At 43.2% G+C, this 18,521-nt stretch overlaps 2 protein-coding genes across 5 annotated transcripts in view; both read right to left on the reverse strand.

Annotated features, from left to right (window-relative positions):
* The window catches only part of RRM1 (ribonucleotide reductase catalytic subunit M1), a 35,999-nt gene extending 23,988 nt beyond the window's left edge, over positions 1–12,011 (reverse strand). The window contains exons 1-6 of one of the 2 annotated variants that reach the window (XM_008074046.1): positions 11,793–12,011; positions 8,416–8,504; positions 5,014–5,191; positions 3,533–3,633; positions 936–995; positions 37–76 (exon numbers count right to left, since the gene is read on the reverse strand). In XM_008074046.1, the coding sequence (XP_008072237.1) occupies positions 37–76; positions 936–995; positions 3,533–3,633; positions 5,014–5,191; positions 8,416–8,504; positions 11,793–11,811 (487 nt within the window). In that variant the 5' untranslated portion in view covers positions 11,812–12,011. Of the gene's footprint in view, positions 1–36; positions 79–935; positions 996–3,532; positions 3,634–5,013; positions 5,192–8,415; positions 8,505–11,792 lie in introns of both variants that reach the window. The other variant, XM_021707003.1, reaches the window with a different exon arrangement.
* A 1,832-nt stretch (positions 12,012–13,843) lies between these two features.
* Positions 13,844–18,521, reverse strand: part of STIM1 (stromal interaction molecule 1) — a 209,735-nt gene continuing 205,057 nt past the window's right edge. For 2 of the 3 annotated variants that reach the window (XM_008074048.2, XM_008074047.2), the window contains exon 12: positions 13,844–15,808. In XM_008074048.2, the coding sequence (XP_008072239.1) occupies positions 15,292–15,808 (517 nt within the window). In that variant the 3' untranslated portion in view covers positions 13,844–15,291. Of the gene's footprint in view, positions 15,809–17,995; positions 18,033–18,521 lie in introns of all 3 variants that reach the window. The other variant, XM_008074049.2, reaches the window with a different exon arrangement.

Genomic DNA, 18,521 nt, shown 5'->3' on the forward strand with positions numbered 1-18,521 from the left:
CTGAATAAAAAATACACAAACATGTTCATTTCTTACCTTTTCCATTGATCTTCAACAAATAGGACCGCTCTAGCGTCTAGAAATAGCAAAACAGTCAAAAAAATTTGGAACATAGTTTTTAAAGACACAATGGATATATCATTCACAATAAAGCAAGCTGTTTAAATTTCAGTTTTTATAAAATTTTAAATGAAAAGAATAGTGTATTTTTACTCTTCCTAGCTTCAGTTTGTAACATTGTCATTGGCTGCTTTGTTTCGGCAAAGACTGCAAAAATTTCTAAACAAAGCCAGCACTACACACATTAATAGCAGAAGTTGTGGCATTCATTCATTATCATCAACACCACCACAATGGCTTATACATATAGAGTGCTTATAACAGGTTAGGCACTGATTTAAGCAGCACATATACTCATTTAATCCACAATAGAATTTGTTGTTAAAATTTCATATTCTCCCTATCCTAAAAATGAGGATACTGACGCAGAGATATTAAATAACTTGACAACAAGAAATAAAGCAGAGATTTGAACTCAGGTGGTCTGACACCAACATTCATGCTTTCAGTCACTACATTATACTGTCTACTAACACAAAAATAGTTAGATAAGCAATCGGTACATAGTAGGAATTCAATAAATAGTGGTTTTATATATATATATATAGTAGAATGATATGGAATAACTTTGGCAATTTATCTGCACAACTCTTCAGGTGATCCAGAAGTAATATTTTAAAAATTTAAAAATTGCAAGTGGATAAGCTATCTTTGCCTTAACTCAAATCACCACTACCATTTTAACCTCACTAATCCCCTAGACCCATCCTAACTCCAGATAACTCAGCATTTATAACTGCATCACCAAAACACAACCAAAATCCTATCATTACTGATTTAAGTAGAAATTCTCACTTTTGAAACCTATTACTTACCTTAAAGCCAAAGTAATTATAAGAGAAATCTCGGTCGTAGATAATAGCAGAATTCAAGCGCTGACAGAAGTGAAAAAGAACCCATAATTAAAATACTTATACTTATTGCCACAAAATCTGATTATCTTTCAAGTCTGACTCTAAAACTAAAACTGCCACAGGACACAACAGACAACACTTAGTATTATTACTGTGGAGTAAAAATCGTACTAACAACTAACATTAAAAAAGAGTTTATGAGTATTCTAATTAGGTTTAAAAACATGCATATTCAAAGATGAGAATACATAAATAAATGGGTGATTTTTTTTTTTGAGTCAAGGTCTTACCCTGTCACCCAGGCGAGAGTGCCGTGGCACAACCACAGCTCACCACAGGCTTGAGTCTCTGGGCTAAAGCGATTCTGCCACCTCAGCCACCCGAGTAGCTGGGACTATAGGAGCACACCACCATACCCAGCTAATTTTTTTTATTTTTTGTAGCAATAAGGTCTCGCTATGTTGACTAGGCTGGTCTTGAACTTCTGGTCTCAAGCAATCCTCTCACCATGCCCAGCCTTAGTTGTATGATTAAACGTGATTTTCCAAACTTTCCCTATTATCTTTATAGTACATCTTTAAAGAGGGAAAGAACATGAGCAAAAATGGAACCATATTATTCATTAAACAAGTTTTTAAATTGGTTGTTAATTCATAAGTATTGGTACCACATATTTACTAACACATATTTTTATTTTAAAAATTAACCTCTACAAACTACACATAACAATATATATGATATACAATTACAGAAGCAGGATTACATTAATTCTAAGTCTCCTCAAAATCTGGTCCTTCAACAGGTTTTGTTTTGTTTTTTTTAAGAGACAGGGTCTCACTCTGTCACCCGGGCTCACTGCAACCTAGAACTCTTGGATTCAAGTGGTCTTCCCGCTTTAGCTAGGATTACAGGAGCATGCCACTATGCCCAGCTAATTTTTTGTTTTGTTTTTGTAGAGACAGGGTGTCACTATGTTGCACAGGCTGGTCTTAAACTCCTGGCCTCAAGCAATCCTCCCACCTCAGCCTCCCAAAGTACTGTGATTACAAGTGTGAGCCACTGTGCCTGGCCCCTTTAACAGGTTTTAAACAAACTATTATGACAGTAAGATTTTATAAAACAATCGGTCACTATTATAGTTTTTGTAGGGTATAAAGTCATTGAGAAGAAAACAAAAGCAATAAGGTACAAATAATCAATCTGGATAGAAAAAAAATTGAGCCAGTTTTTCAAAATACTAACAGGGTTTCTACACAATGCTCCACATCCAAGAATTAGAAAAATTTATGAAACTCTGCTTTCCTTTTCTCTTAAAAATTTAAAGGGATTTTTGCTGACAAAGATAGGTATAGGCCTAATATGAATAATGAAAACCAAAATATTAGACTATCGATATTTATTTTTTAGACACAGTTATTTTTGTCTTTAATTTATCTTCAAGACTACATAAATGAACAACACACAACTCAGTTTTCTCTTAGTCTCTTTAACATCAGATATATGTTTGGAGAGGCAGTCAACTAACCATTCTGCTACCTAAGATTAAAACTGCTTTCTAGGCCAGGTGTGGTGGCTCAGCCTGTAATCCCAGCACTTTGGGAGGCCAAGGAGAGAGGATTGCCTGAGCCCGCAGGCTCAAGACCAGCCTGGGCAACATGGTGAGACCTCGTCTATACAACAAATCACAAAAACCAGCCGGACGTGGTGGCAAGCGTCTGTAGTTCCAGCTACTTGGAAGGCTGAGGTGGAAGGACTGCCTAAGTCCAGCAGGTTGAGGCTGTGGTGGCCATGAGCGTGCCACTGCACTTCAGCCTGGGCGATAAGAATGAGACTCCAACTAAAAAAAACCCTGCTCTCTAGTCTTTATAGATGGCTAGATGATATATCCTGTGTGTAAAAAGGCTGGGTTAGACTACATCTTTTCCCTTCTGTACTCAGGGTTTCAAACACAAGTGGATAGTTTTTAAGTTGCTGAGCAAGAGCTTTCAAAATTTTACCTGAGTAACTTTTTGGGAAGTCAGTTTGGCAATATCTATCAAAATTCTGAATTCACATACACTTTGACTCAGTAATTCTACTTAAGGGATTTATATCATCTATGGGCAAAACACCTACCATACAAGAATATTCACTACAGTGAAAAATGGAAAATAAATATTGGTCACTAAAGGAATTCTTACATATACATATAATAACAGTATATCTATAAAATAGAATGTTATACAACTATTAAAAGTATAGGATAAATTCACACATGCCGATATAGAACAACCTCTAAGACATACTTGTAAGTGAAAAAAGTATTAGTGAGAATGGTAGACATGCTACCAATGAAAAGAAAAATATATATGTACACACACGTGCATATACAAAATAGCTCTGGAAAAATACATTTTAAAATGATAAAACAAAGTTGTTTCTAGAGAAGAAAATCAGGATTCAGACCAGGAAACAGAATTACTTTTTACCATTATCTTTTGAGTGTTTAAATTCTAAAATGTGCACATTATTTTTCAAAAACTACCAAAAAATTCCCACCAGAAGAGTGTTACACATACATCTTTATTGTCCAAAACAATGTCCAGTGTTGACTTGGCCACCATGGGAGAGTGTTTGCCATTATGTGGATTTATGTAATTATAGAGGTCTTCCATCACATCTAAAAAATACAACAAAAAAATAAAAATGTCAAGACCACTAAACAGCTTAATTGATTTTCAGGTAAAAGTTAAAACAGTGATCCTCAATCCTTTTTTTATCCCAACTCACCTCAGTGCCTAGCACAGAAAGTGCTCAATAAACATATACATGTTGAATAAATATATAATAATATATCATTTAAAGTTACAATCTACTGGAGTTAAAGTGAGCACAAGCTCTTATAGTTTAAAAAAGATTCCCAAATGACTCTGATACCAACTCCCATTGAGAATTATCGACTAAAAATAAGGAAATGCAGATTATGATTTTTAAGATTTAAAAATTCTAAAAAACAGAAATTCACCTTAAAACTCAGAATCTATCAATCTCAAGCAGTTCATATCTATAAATGTACACTTAATAAGCCCTCTCACTCTGCTCTTCTTCAAGACACCACAGCAGTATTTGGCTCTCTGCATTTACTTACAAAACTTACAGCTGGGCATGGTGGCTCATGCCTGTAATCCCAGTACTTTGAGGGGAGGAGGCAAGAGGATTGCCTGAGCCCAGGGGTTCCAAACTAGCCTGGGCAACTTGGCAAGACCTCATCTCTACAATACATTTTAAAAATTAGCCAGGTGTGGTAGCACATGTCTATGGTTCCAGTTACCTAGAAGGCTCAGGGGGAAACATCACCTGAGCCCAGCTGGTCAAGGCTACAGTGGCCATGAGCATGCCACTGCACTCCAGCCTGGGCGACAGAGTGAGAATCTGACTCAAAAAAACCAAAAAAACTTACATACATACAAATGCTGCTGTTTTGATGGGGTTGGTTGAATCTACAGATAATTTTGGGAGAACTGACCACTTCATAATAAATCTCCTGAAGAGGGAGGACATAATGCTTAAGGTCCCACATAATAGATATGAAATTGAAAGCCAAAACACTTCTACTCTCAGTCTACCAATTGGCTTCTTATATATTGAATAAATTATTTAACCTTTCTTTGCCCATATTCACTAAGTTGTAAGATGAGAGTGATGAAGTAAAGTGCTTGCTAATGGAGACAAAGGATCAAGTGTAACATTCTGTTTAACCCAGAACTTACCAATAAATATTATACATTTTCCAAACCATACTACCACCAACTGCCTAAAGATGGGCTTTAAAAATAAGAGAATAGAAAGTGTAAAGCGCAAAAATTCATTAATGCTTTCATGCAGATCAGCAGCATGGAGAGACAGGAAGTTCTAGTCTCCTCAGTGCCACTAATTTACACACTTTGCTTTTTTTAAACAAGACATAACTCTTCTTTTGACATCCAAGCTTTCTTTCTAGTACTCTTACCAATTTTCTGATATTACCAAATTCTTTCTAATTTTTTCACCTCAGACTTACCACTGAACACTTTCTTTGTTTCTTTGTGCAAGTTAGAGACAGCAATTCTTGCTGCCAGGATGGCATAGTCAGGATGCTTAGTAGTTAAGGTTGCAGCCGTTTCAGCAGCCAAAGTATCTAGCTCCACCGTGGTGACCCCACTGTATAAGCCTTGGATTACTTTCATGGTGATCTGAGCCTACAAAAATGAAACTAAGAATTACTTGAGGCTGGGCTCAGTGCCTCATGCCTATAATCCCAGCACTTTGGGAGGCCAAGCTGAGAGGAGCACCTGAGTCCAGGAGTTCGGGACCAGCCTGAGTTATTAAAAAAAAAAAAAAAAAAAAAAAGAAAGAAAAGGAAGAAGAAGAAGAATTACTTGAGCTTCCCTAAGAAACAATAGCTTTCTTAAAAGATCAATTAAGGGCCAAACACAGTGGCTCACACCTGTAATCCCAGCACTTTGGAAAGCAGAGGCAGGAGAATTGCTCCAGGCTAGGAGTGAGACCTGTCTCTACAAAAAAATCAAAAAATTAGCTAGGTATGGTGGCATGTGCGTGTAGTCCCAGCTACTCAGAGGCTGAAGTAGAAGGATCTCCTGAGCCTAGGAGATCAACGCTGTGGTGAGCTGTGACTGTGTCAACGCACTCCAGCTGGCGAGAGAGTAAGACCCTGATTCAAAAAAATAAAGTATACAAATCCATAGCTTAAAAAAATAGTATTAAAAAAAAAATCATGGTTGGGTGTGGTGGCACAAGCCTGTAGTCCCAGTTACTCAGGAAGCTAGGGAGAGGAGATTGCTTAAGCTAAGAATCCATCTCAGGAAAAAAAAAACCAAAAAACAGAATGACAGGCTGTGGGAAACTCAGTAATGAGAATTCATAAACCAAGAGAGCTGCCAGAAAATGCATACTATACAATGAAGGGGTGTATTTTTTATAGTAAAAAGATTAATGGTCTCACATGGAAACAGTTAAAAACAGACCATAAATCTATAAGCATTTCCTCATCAAATTCTCCCTTTGTGATCAGGGTTCCAGTCCCTTACTTACTCACTTTCCCCCAATTCCATCTAAGGATAAGTACAGAAATGCAAATGAATCAAACTTTGAACCTAATGCTTAGGTTACTGAGACTTACCCAAGGTTATAATACTATCCAAGTCTTCTGGCCTCAAATCCCATTAAACCTCAGTGCATTTCACTGTTTTCTTTTTTTAATTGAGTTGGAGTCCCCACTCTGTCACCCAGACTGGAGTGCAGTGGCCACTCCTGGCCACTGCAACCTCGACCTGCTGGGCTCCAGAGAGCCTTCCGCCTCAGCCTTCCGAGTAGCCTCTGCCTCTGCCTCCCAAAGTGCTGGTACTACAGGTGTGCGCTACCACCCCCGGCTAATTTTTTTGATTTATTGTAGAGATGAGGTCTCGCCAAGTTGCCCAGGCAGGTCTCAAACCCATGGGCTCAGGCAATCCACTCACCTCGGCCTCCCAAAGCGCTGGGATTACAGGCTGAGCCACCGAGCCCGGCGCATTTCACTGTTTTCAAGACCACTTTTTAAAACACATAATGCATAAGTTATTACTATACATTTAAAAAAAAAAGGTCAGGCGCAGTGGCTCACACCTGAAGTACCAGCACTTTGGGAGGCAGAGGCGAGAGGATTACCTGAGTCCAGGAGTTTGAGACCAGCCTGGACAACTTGGTGAGACCTTATCTCTACAATAAATCAAAAAATTAGCTGGGTGTGGTGGCACATACCTGCAGTTCCAGCTACTCGGAAGGCTGAGGCGGGAGGATTGCCTGAGCCCAGCAGGTTGAGGCTGCAGTAGCCATGAACGTTGCCACTGTACTCTAGCCTGGGCAACAGAGTGAGATTTCAACTCGAACAAATAAATAAATTATCAATAAACTATAAGTTGTATATGTGTATGTTTACTAAATCTTTAAAAAACAGCTTAAGTCAATAGAAATTAAATGCATTTCCCAACTAAACAAAGCATATCCTCTCCCCCCAAAAACGAGATATATGTGCATGTGGTTACTGATTCATCTTCAAACTATTCTAATTATAATATAGCTGAGCCAAAGCTGTTTCTGATCACTTTCTTTCCAGATCCTGCAGATAGGGTATGTTCAGAATAAGAGCAGAAGTCTTTTAAATAGTTTCTGGTGCAACAGAGCAAGTAATCAGAACTCAGAATAAAATAACATCTGTGTGCTAACTGTGGCCAACCTAATATCAAACCAGACTTTTTAAAGAGAATCTTCCCCAGGAAGCATGAGTCTGCTACACTACCCCTGCATTCTGAAATACAGTACTGCGTGAAGCAATAGAACATCAAGAGACCTAGGCTCTTCCCCCTATACTCCCACTAACTTAAACAAGTCACTCCTCTTCTCTTTTTGGAGTTTTCTTATCTATTTAAAAAAAAATGAAATAAGATGAACTCTTAGGTTCATTCCAATTCTAACATTCAACTATTCTAATTACTGTCTAAGTACTAAATGTAAAAGAACTTATAGTAAGAATATATTAAAGAGATATACAAATAATTTTTTCTTGACCAAACCTACTTTGGTCAATTAAACATTTATCAAGTATCTATTGGACATGTGTCAAGCACTGCAGATAAACAAGAATAAGATACAGCCCATCCTCAATTCCAGGGGAAGAGAGAGACCTACAGGTAATTTCCATACTATGTGGGTTAAAGCTATGAGTTGAACACAGGTTTTACAGCAGTATAGACAAAATACATAAATAAGGCTGCAGCAATATGGGTGGATTTGAAAAGAGTTCTTAGAAATTCTAGTTTTAGGAAGATAATTTTAAAAGCCAAGTGGAAGACTAATTTGAAGATGGCAAGATTAGAGGAAGGCCAGAAGGACACTTCAGAGACCAGAGAAAGCAGTACAAATAAAAGATGAGGAGGGTCTAGAGCAGAAGAGTTATAAAAGATAAAGAGAAAAGCAGAGCAATTCACTTATGAATAGCGAGTTTGTTCTCCTTGACTTAAATATTGTCCATGAAATGTACTTTATATTAAATGTTTTTGATATAGATAACAAATAGCAAATTTCAAACCAGTCCCTACCTAAATGACCAGAATCCCAAAACAAGCTATACTACAAGCTTTTTCACTTATACATAAAACAATTTACTCAAGGAAATTTCTGATATTAAACATTAATAACAGGTTTTCCTCTTTGCTCACATTCATAGTTATCTGAAAAGTAAGAACTCATAGGACAGAACCAAAATTAAGAAAAAAAGCTTTAAGCAATGAATTCACATTTTATATCCAAGGGTGTAGCCAGAATATAAAATCAAAGTACATCAGGTGAGTAAAAGTTCAGAAATATGAGACAAGTAGAAAGAATCACATGAAGCAAGAAATCCAAGATATAAACTATATTTACTTACAGGATCAACAAAGTCCATATTGAGTCCATAGCAAAGCTTCTGGATTCGAGATGTAATTTTGTCGAACATGACTCGCTCTTGGCGACCGTCTGAAGAATCAAACCACATGATTCTTGTTAGCAATTATTAAGATGACAATGTCAGAGAATGAAATGTAATCAACATGTGAACTTTAAAAATTGACCAACATGAAATGCTATCTCACAGATAAAAGATTCAGACCCTCAAAAGATTCATGAAGAGGTTATTTTTGTATTCTCTGATGTTATAATCAAAAAGTATGGATTGTCTTCCCTTCTCTTACATTATAATCGGACAGATTTTTGGAATAACTTTCCAAATGGTGTTTTCCCCTGCCCCACATGACAGTCAAAATTATCCTTTAAAACTTAAGTCAGAATCATATCATTATCTCCCCCAAAACCCCTAACAGTGGCTTTCTATCTCCTTCAGAATAAAAGTCAAAATCATTTTTAAAAATCCACAGAATCCCACAGAACCTGCCCTACTTCACCTCCAACTATCCCACCTTCCTTACTTACTCTACCTTGGCAACCCTGGTCTCCTTGTGCTATCTTCACCTCCCTTAAGTCTTTGCTTGATGCCAACCTCTCAATGATGCTTTCCCTGTTTTCCTTCTATTTTAAATCACAATAGATCACAAACACAACCCTGCTCTTCTTATTCCCCTTCTTCTTCTATGCTTTATTACTCTCCACAGCACTTATCACACGGCTCACTGCGCCTCAACTTTCTGGGCTCAGGCGATCCTTCTGCCTCAGCCTCCTGTGTAGATGGGACTATAGGCGTGTGCCACCATGCCCAGATAATTTTCTGACTTTTGTAGAGATGAGGTCTTGCTATATTACCCAGGCTGTTCTTAAGCTTCTTGGCTCAAGCAATCCTCTTGCCACAAGCCTCCCAGCTCTGGGATTACAGGCATGAGCCACTGTACCCAACTACTTTGTCATTTATCACAGTGGCTCTCAATTTTCTTTTTTTAATTTTATTTTCTTGCCAGGCACTTTGGAAGGTGGAGACAAGAGGATTTCCTGAGCCCAGGGGTTTGAGACCAGCCTGGGCAACTCAGTGAGACCTCGTCTCTACAATAAATTTTTAAAAAAATTAGTCAGGCGCCGGACATGGTGGTGCACGCCTGTAGTCCCAGCTACTTGGAAAGCTGAAGCGGAAGGATCACCTGAGCCCTGAAGGTCAGCCTGCAGCGGCCGTGAACATGCCACTGCACTCCAGCCCAGGCGACAGAGTGAGACTCTGCCTAAAAAAAAAAAGCAAATGACAAATAACTAATTTTATTAGAGTTGTGGGGCTCAAAAATTTTTTTTGCCATAATCTCCTTAAGGAATGATACTCAACCATTAGAAAAAATTGCACAAGACAGCAAATGAGAAAAACTCATTACTATTTCCCTCTGTTATCCAACAATTTTCAAATGTATTATTTCTAAATCCCCAATAATTTTAAGTACTTTGAGATGAGTTGTCTTCTTCTTCTATTACTGCCCTTACAGTGTTTAGCAAGATACTAGCACATTCGGTAAGTATTTCAAAGTCAACTGCCTGTTGCCCTCCTGAATAATTACATTACAATTAACAAACACTACAGGAATTATTTGACTACTTCACTGGCATGCCAAAGCTAAGATGGGACAAAAAAACATAAAAAACAAAAACCCTGTGCACATTAAAAAACAAAAAATAAAGCAAAATAAATACAGAAACAAGCTGTATAAGCCTTGATGAATGATACACTGTGAGAATCTAGGACATGAACCATCTGAATCAAATTATGCTCTCTGAATGAAAAACAAAATAAGCCTTGCCTATTAGAGCTAGTTGTAGATAACACTTTTTAAATACAGTATTTCAAAGTAGACCCAAAAGATTAAAACTTCAACAGAGAAGTGTGACCCACTCCAGCAGTCTAAGTTCATAAGTTTTTCAATTCATCTTCGTTACTGGCTTGTCATAAGACCACCCTCAAGCATCTTTCCCATATATCTTTCTAACGGATCATGAGATGTGCACTATGTATTTTGCTCTTTGGTCTTGGCTAAAATGAAGGCTAGGAAAATTCAAAGAATGATGTTCTCAAGACATTAAAAAAACAAGAAGGGCCACCACAGTCCACCTCTCCATCTCCTGGCTGTAGTTAAACCAATCTGGACACAGCCAAAATCCACGATCGGTTTACCCACAGCATTCATCATATCCTACATAGGACAACATTATTCTCATTCATTCTTTGAAAACCTATTCATGACAGGTCCTGTGTTCAGTGTGAGCAGGAAAATCTCCAAATGTGAGATGGTCACAGCCTAGTGGGCAAAACAGAAACACCCAATCAACCAATATTTACTAAGGGCCTACAATGTTGAAATAATTCATTGCTTCAACAAAGTCAGAGAGACTAGACCCCAAATCGGTTCACACCTGTCTCAAATGGATGTTGTAAATATGTGCTGTTCTCGTTTTTCCAAGTCGATTAAACCTATTCCCCAAGCAGGGTCTACCTCCTCGGAGAATCTCACACAGACACACAGAGGGATGGGCCGAAGAGAAAGCCGGCAAGTCTAGTGGGAAACACGAGGAGCCGTAAAGAAAAAAGCAAGTCCCCGACCCGTCCCAGTCCCCATCTCGCCAGACTGTCCCGGACGCAAACTCTCCTGTGACTCCTCTTCCTGGGGCATCCGGCACCACCACATCCGACAAAGGGCACTCTCCAGGGTGCAGTCGGTTTGGGATCTCTTGTGGGGCTTTTGGTATTTTGTTTCCCCCCACCGCATACGCCCATCCTCATCCCACAAAAGACATCAGCAAACTGACAGGTGCCCGTGCAGAGAACAGAGTCCCTTCCTTCTTTCTAGCCTCCCCCCGTGCCCACGACAAGTCGCCAACCACACGGTTTTCAAATGCAACCGTGTTGTCAGCCACGGGTTCGAGCCCTGGCCTCCCCACCCACTAACTCGGTGACTCTGGGCCAGGCACCGAAACCTCTGAGTCTGTTTCATCACCTGTGAAGTGGCGCTAAAGAATCCCTCTCTTAGAGGTCGGGGACGAGAAATGATTTAACACAGTGTCTGCAAAGTGCTCGGCACACACAGTTAAGGGCTCGGCACAGGGCGGGTGCTATCCTTTTGGAAGGCGGCAAGATGACAAAGCCAAGGAGCCCAGACTCACGCAAGACACAACGCCGAGAGGACTGACAGGGCAGAAGGCCAAGACGCGAAAGGCGCCAAGCGGCGGCGGGCGGGCGAGATGAACCACAGCGCGGGCTGCGCGACAGCGCCCCCGGCGGCAGCCCGCGTCGCTGCACTCTCCCTGCGCAACCACCTTGCTGCCCTCCTCCGGGGCCCTCACCTCGCTTGATCACATGCATCGCGGCTAGTGGCTGAGGCGCTGAGGGGTTCGAGTCGCGGCTGCAGCTCCGACGCGCGGGCGGAATCGAGAAGGGGACAAAGTCCAGGGGCTGCTCAGGTGCTGGAACCGGAGCTCGAGTCAGACGGTACTTTCCTCACCGGAGAGGAGGCGCGATAATCGAAATCTCCTTCCCGCGCCCGCCGCCTGTGACGCACGACGTTGCTCGAATCACGTTGCTCGACGCCGCCAACGCCAGGGTGGACTGCGCAAGACTAGCGGAAAGTCAGCCTCGCCGTGTAGCCGCCATGTTGAGTTTGGGCAAGGCCCCGGAGACCACGCCTCTCCCGTGGCCCCATCGGGTGTGGGCATGACCGGCGGGAACGCCGTTCTCACGCCGCCATGTTGCTTGTGGGCAAGCCGAATCCGCGGGGCCTCGGGGCCCTGATGTAGCACGCAGAGCCCTCTAGGTCAGGCCCCGCCCCCTCGTCTGTGCGCGCCTGCCAAAGTCTAGGCGGGTCCCTTTTTTTTTTTTCTTTTCTTTTTTTTTTTTGAGGCGGATCCTCACTCTGTCGCCCAGGCTGGAGTGGCGTGGCATGCTCACGGCTATCGCAGCCTCTACCTGCTGGGCTTAGGCGCCCCTTCCGCCTCAGCCTTCTAAGTAGCTGGGACTACAGGCGCGTGCCACCATGTCCGGCTAAGTTTTTGATTAATTGTAGAGACGAACTCTCGCTATGTTTCCCAAGCTGGTGTTTTTGTTTGTTTTGAGACAGGATCTCACTCTGTCGCCCAGACTGGAGTGCAGTGGTGCAATCCCGGTTTACGGCAGCCTCGACCTCCTAAGCTCAGGCGACCCTCCCAACCTTAGCCTCCCGAGTAGCTGGGACCACAGGCGCGTCCCACCATGCCCAGCTAATTTTTCACTTTTTAAAATTTTTTTGTAGAGAGGAGGGCTCACTATGTTGCCCAGGCTGGTCCCACACTCCTGGGTCCAAGCAGTCCTCCCTCCTCGCCTCCCAAAGTGGCGATGACAGGCGTAAGCCACCGCGCCCGGCTGGTTCACTTGTGTTTAACATAGTAGCAAAACCCAACCATCCAGAACATTTTTTGTTTGACTGCTACATTATAAACACCCTGAAGTTTCCGTCGGATGTGGGCTCTATCCCAGGCTCCCCAGCCGCAGGCAGCTGGGAGCCTCGGGGCTTTTTGGCACTCGGGAGTTGGGAGTTGGAAGAAAGCGGAGCTAGGCCAGTGGCATTTGGATTTTATCCTGATGAAACCGGAGCCCCGCGATAGTTACAAGAGGGGCAGGTCAGGGCCAGGACCTATTTGCTTTTAGGGTTCTCCAGTGGATGGTGGCAGGGACAGGGTTAGCGATAAGGCAGTTGAAGCCTTGTGGCGGTAGGATGGACTTAGTGACTGAATGTGGAGAGGAAGAATATACAGGAGCCCTAATATACAAAGCTGGTGTAAAACCTTCTGATTTGGGCTACACAAACTGATTTTATGAAATTTCATGTGGCATCCTCTCCCTAAAACCTTTCAAAATCTTCCATTGGTTTCTCATTGCCCTTTAGAAGTTGCCCGAGCTCCCTGTAATTCTAAAACTTATAAAAGGTTGTAGGTGAGCCTATAATTCCAGCACTTTGGGAAATGAGTCAGAAGGATCGCTTGGTGCCAGGAGTTTGAGACCAGCCTGGGCAACATAGTGAGACTCCCCCCATCTCAAAAATAATTTTTTTAATTAAAGAAAAAAAAGGTTATAGGTAAAGCTATTGGCTAGATAGGGTCAAGATTACCTAGAGATAGGGTTGCCTGATTTAGCAAAAAATGTGTCCCAGCTATTGCATGAGATAAAATTATACTACTAAGAAATTGTTTATCTGAAATTCAAATTTAACTGAGCATTTTGTATTTTATCTGGTAGCCCTACTAAGTAGAAACTTGGGTATGTGCGTTCAAGTTTCATTTTCCCTGGACAGAGAAAGAATAGTCTCTTCACCCTCTGTCATGACACAGAAGGCACAGAGAACACAGTAAGAGTCAAAGCCAGCAGAGGTTAAAATCTCCTACATGCTTTATTGGACTTCAAAGAGTCTTAAGAAATAACACAGAAAAACCCATGTGAGGGTGTCCAGGGCATACAAGGCAGTCTGCAGCCCAGCAGCCTCCTAAGACCAGCCCCAGATACACCCACCCCAGGCCCGAAATAGGATCCCAGGATAAAGGCATGGCAGGGAGTGGGGCAGAGGAAAAAATACCTTTACAGCCATAGCAAAAACAGGTAAAGGAGAGTCGTTTAGAGGGTGGGAAGGGTGGGGGGAAGTGGTCACATAGCCGCTTTCACCTACACCATCTTCCTTAGCCACCCCTTCCCCAAACCGGTTGTTTTAAGCCTCTGGCCAGGATATGAAGTAACATGAAAATGGGGTCTGACAAGGGTAGTATGCAGTGTAGGCACTTGGGAAATTCAGGAGATTTCTTTTTCTTTCTTTTTTTATATTTTTCAAAGTTTTTTACTTTTAACCCATTTTGTCTTTTGGTTCAAAAATATGACAACATCCTTGCCCAACAGCTCCAGGGCTCCATGCGAGCCTGTACCATGGCTGTGGCTCCCCTGGCCAGGGGAACCAATTGTCCTGAGCCCCTGGAGTATTGGTGCTTGAGGAGTCTGGGTGCTTGGGGAGCTTTGGGGCATCTCTTAGAGACAAACCCTCCTGCAAGGTTGGGGAGCAGGAGTAAGAGGGAGACAGGTGTGGGTGGAAAAGAGAGAAAAGGTGACTGCCTTATAACCCACAGCTCTGACATCCACTCATGCTCTAAGAGATGTCTCTCCCGATCAGTCCCCAAGCCTAGCCTCTCTTTAAAGCTCTCTGGTGGCTTGTTCTTTGGGAATTGATTTCACTCTCCCATGGACCCCTGGAGGCCTGAGTGAGCTCTAGAATGAAGTTCCCTCTGACCCACAGCACTACGAAAGAATAAACCCCAAAGATTAGGACCTAGGCCCCAGTCTGAAGCAAACAGAACCACTGTGGGTGGGGTGGAACAGATCTGAGGCATAGGTGTCAGAAGTCACACTTCCTACTTTCCCTGCAACTGCCAGGGGAAGCTAGGTAGTGGTAAGAGGGAGGAGCCTGAAAGCAAGAGACAGAAACAAGAAACCAAACCTCAAAACTGGGACAGCAGAGACAGAAGCTGGACCCCAGAGGTGGACCTGGGAGCTGAGGGAACAGCAACTAAGACATGCACTGAAGTGGAGAGGGAGTGACAGCAGCAGCCGATTGTTGGGAGGGAGGCAGGGCAGGCAGGCCATGGTGGTCAGTTAATAAATAATGATGAAGGACCCAAGGATGAGCGGGGCAGGTATGTGCAGTGCCCAGGCCCCTGGACCAGCCCTTCCCATGCCCCACTCTAGGGCAGATATCTTGAAGGAAGGGAGGGAAGGGGAGGCAGAAGACCCAGGGAAGGATAAGCTGTCCCATCACTGCCACAGCCATCCTGCCTACTTCTTAAGAGGCTTCTTAAAGATTTTGAGGGGAAACTTCTTCCGGCCTGGGCTGGAGTCTGTCTCCTCACCAATAGAGCCATTATCCTCCTCAGCCACAGCTTTCTTGCCAGCCAGGTGGGGAATGCGTGTGTTTCGGCTGGCTTGCAGGGCTCGGTTGTCCCCAACTGGAGATGGCGTGTCTGGGTCTGGGGAACTGGGGCTGTGAGAACGGGAAGAATCCAAAGGTGGAGAGCCACCAGGTGGAGCTGAGGGGCTTAGCTCCATCAGGCTGTGGGCCTTGTCCAGCCCATGGTTCAGCGCCAGGAATGTCTTCTTGGCCAAGGCAGGACTGTCGGGCAGTTTCTCCACCAGAGACCCTGGGTGGACCCCCTCAATCAGCCGGTGGCTGCCATTGGAAGTCATGGCATTGAGAGCCTCGTCTACAGCACGGCCCATCTGAGGAGGTTTGGGAGCCATACGCTGGCGGTCACTCATGTGGAGGGAAGACTCCGAATCGGAATGGGTCAAATCCCTGCAAGACATAGGGAAGAAAGAAAGAAAGGGACATATACAAAGGATAGAGAGATGGGGGAAAGTTGAAGAAGAGAGAGGGACAACAGGCAAAGACAAGGAAAATATGGGAAAATGGGGAGAGACAAAGTGGCAGGTGAGATAAATAGGATGAACAGACAATTTGGAAGAAAAGAGGAATGAGGAACAGAATGAAGTTGAGTAGGCATAAATACAGAATAAGAGAAGAAGCAGGAATAGGGAATGGGGATAGAGTGGAGAAGAGATAGAGAAGAATAGAATTGTAGAAGAAGAAAAAGGAGGAGCAGGTAGAAATAAGGGCCAAGGGGAGAAATAAAGGGGAAAGTGATGGGAAGAGAAGACACAGACAAGAAACAAAAACAAATGTCATCATTCTGTCATCTGGCAAATGGCTTTCCAGTACTTGGGCCCCATCATGCTGAATGCTCAGGCTCTGAATTGGTACAACCATAGGCTTAATTCCACAAGGTAGCCTCCTCAATAAAATCTCTGCCTTCACATAGCTGGCTAGATTTCTTAGGAGTCAACCCTGAGCTCACACATAACCTACATACTGCTCTGAATCACCACTTTCTATGCCTTCCTCCCCCATTCGCTCCTATCACACCCTGGAACACATCCAGTCTAGGCCAGACCCCAAAGAACAGGGCACATGCATTCAGTAAACCTGGCCCAGGCTGGGAAGGAGAAGGTTAGAACAGCCTTGCAAACAATTCCTCATGCACCCCAAAAGGTCAGGATGCTGCCTCTACTAACTCTCTCACAGAATTAAGAGGAAGTCACAGATAAATATTGCAGAGCTCAAAGCAAATTCTATAGTGGCAGCAGGAAGGGTGGGGTCTCTTTCAGAGCTCTACAGACAGAAAGAATGTAGGGAGTCATAGAAAGACATCATGTTGGCCTTTTGTGGTTCGAAGAGCTCTGGACTCTTCTGTGTGATCTTTAAACAAGTCATCTGCCCAATGAAGCCAATACCAATTCAAATATCTTACAAGAATGGAGGTACAAATATGTTAGCAAAGCACTTGGAAATTAGAAAATATTGTGGGAATGAAGATGATGAGGCCAACCAAGCTAAAAAGGCCCATATAGGGACCAGTCACAAGAGGCTTCTTTGCAAGGCTGAGTTGTGGAGACATGCCACTACACACTGGACATGCATACACAGAGGCTAGTCCAGGAACCTGGGACCCTTTAAGGAGTTGACTGTGCCTGAGAAGACCATGAACCAATTCCAGATGCCACTCCTCCTGCCTCTACAGACAGAAAGGTAGAAATGGGGGTCCCCTGCCAATCCTGAACCCTCCTTCTGCCTTCCCAGAGGCCTGAGAACCCTTGGCAGAGGCAGAGGAGAAGGGCTTAGGGAAATGTTTGAACATCTGAATTAGAAAGCCAAAGGGAAAGAGGCATGAATGAGAGAGGAGCGCACCACAGGACCTGGAAGGAAGGAGACTGCGGGTCAGGTGTTAGGGAGGGCACCAGGCAACTGAAACAGGCAAAAGCAGGGGGCTGGCTCATAGCTATGCAGGTTGAATTCCCAATAGAAAACAACTACAGGTCAGTATCTTCCTGGACTTAGGGGACAGCCGAGAATAATTCCAGCTCCAGCTTCCATTCTAGAAATACTGTTTCATCCATATACATTTACGAATATTCAGTCTCACATTTGGTTTCATGTATCTGACGCTGTTCTTGCTTCTAAACATGCCTTGTATCTCTAAGCCCTGAGATGATCCTCTCCATATCCTGCCTTCTCCACATGCACAGACTACTGAGCAACATGCCAAGGAAGTTCTGGGGAGTCGCTTCACTGAGAAAAGTGGTCCTATAGGCTCAGAAAGTGAGGATCCTAGGAGCCTACCATCATTTTTATTTTTATTATTGTTTTTGTTATTTTTCTTTTTGAAACTGGGCCCTCCCAGCCTCAATTCTCCTGGTTCATGGCCATATGATAGGTCTTGATTCCCATCATTCTATGCCTCTCTCAACTAGAAGCTGAAACTGCCAAAGCAAGATAAGGTCCTGAGAGGAAGCCTGGGGAGATATAGCAAGGGAAAGGCCCACTGAGGCAGGCTCACCTTCCCTCTTTCAGTCATTGAGATCAATGAGGCCACGGGTCCCTCCCCAAAGGCTAGGCTGCCTTGGACTCCCACCCCAAGCTACTAACCTTACTAGAGAGCCTGTTTGTCTTTAGAGACGATCCTCTGGCGCATGGTGCAAAAGAAAATTAAGTAGTGAACAGGCCAGGTGGATGCAGGTATCTCCCCACCCTTCCTCCCCACTGCCCTCAGCTTACATGTTGGAGCACAAAACTCACAGCATCCCTTATTTCCCCAACCAAATTCAGTCCTTTCCATCTGTATTGGAAAGAGCAGTCTCCCTTCCTCGGCTTTGGATGAAAATGAGGATGAGTGAAAATGAGCAGCTCTATTGAGTAATAATCCTAGTAAGAGCAATCCCTTTGTGGAAAAGAAAGGAACAGCCCTCAAGGATAACTATTCAAAGGTTTAAGGAACAGAGCTAGAGAAACAGGTATCCAGAGTGAGGTAGGACCAAAAGAAAACAACAAAGTCAGCAGGCTGCAGCCTAGAGGCCAAGACTGGGCCACGGTTACCACTTCAGAGAAATACTTTCAGAGGAAAAGGACTTTCTGGGGGTCTCCTAAGCTTGTTCCAAGCAAGGTCAAGGCTCCT

The sequence above is a fragment of the Carlito syrichta genome, unplaced genomic scaffold (assembly GCF_000164805.1).
Source record: "Carlito syrichta isolate Samal-C Ts95f unplaced genomic scaffold, Tarsius_syrichta-2.0.1 Scaffold316283, whole genome shotgun sequence".
NCBI lineage: Eukaryota > Metazoa > Chordata > Mammalia > Primates > Tarsiidae > Carlito > Carlito syrichta.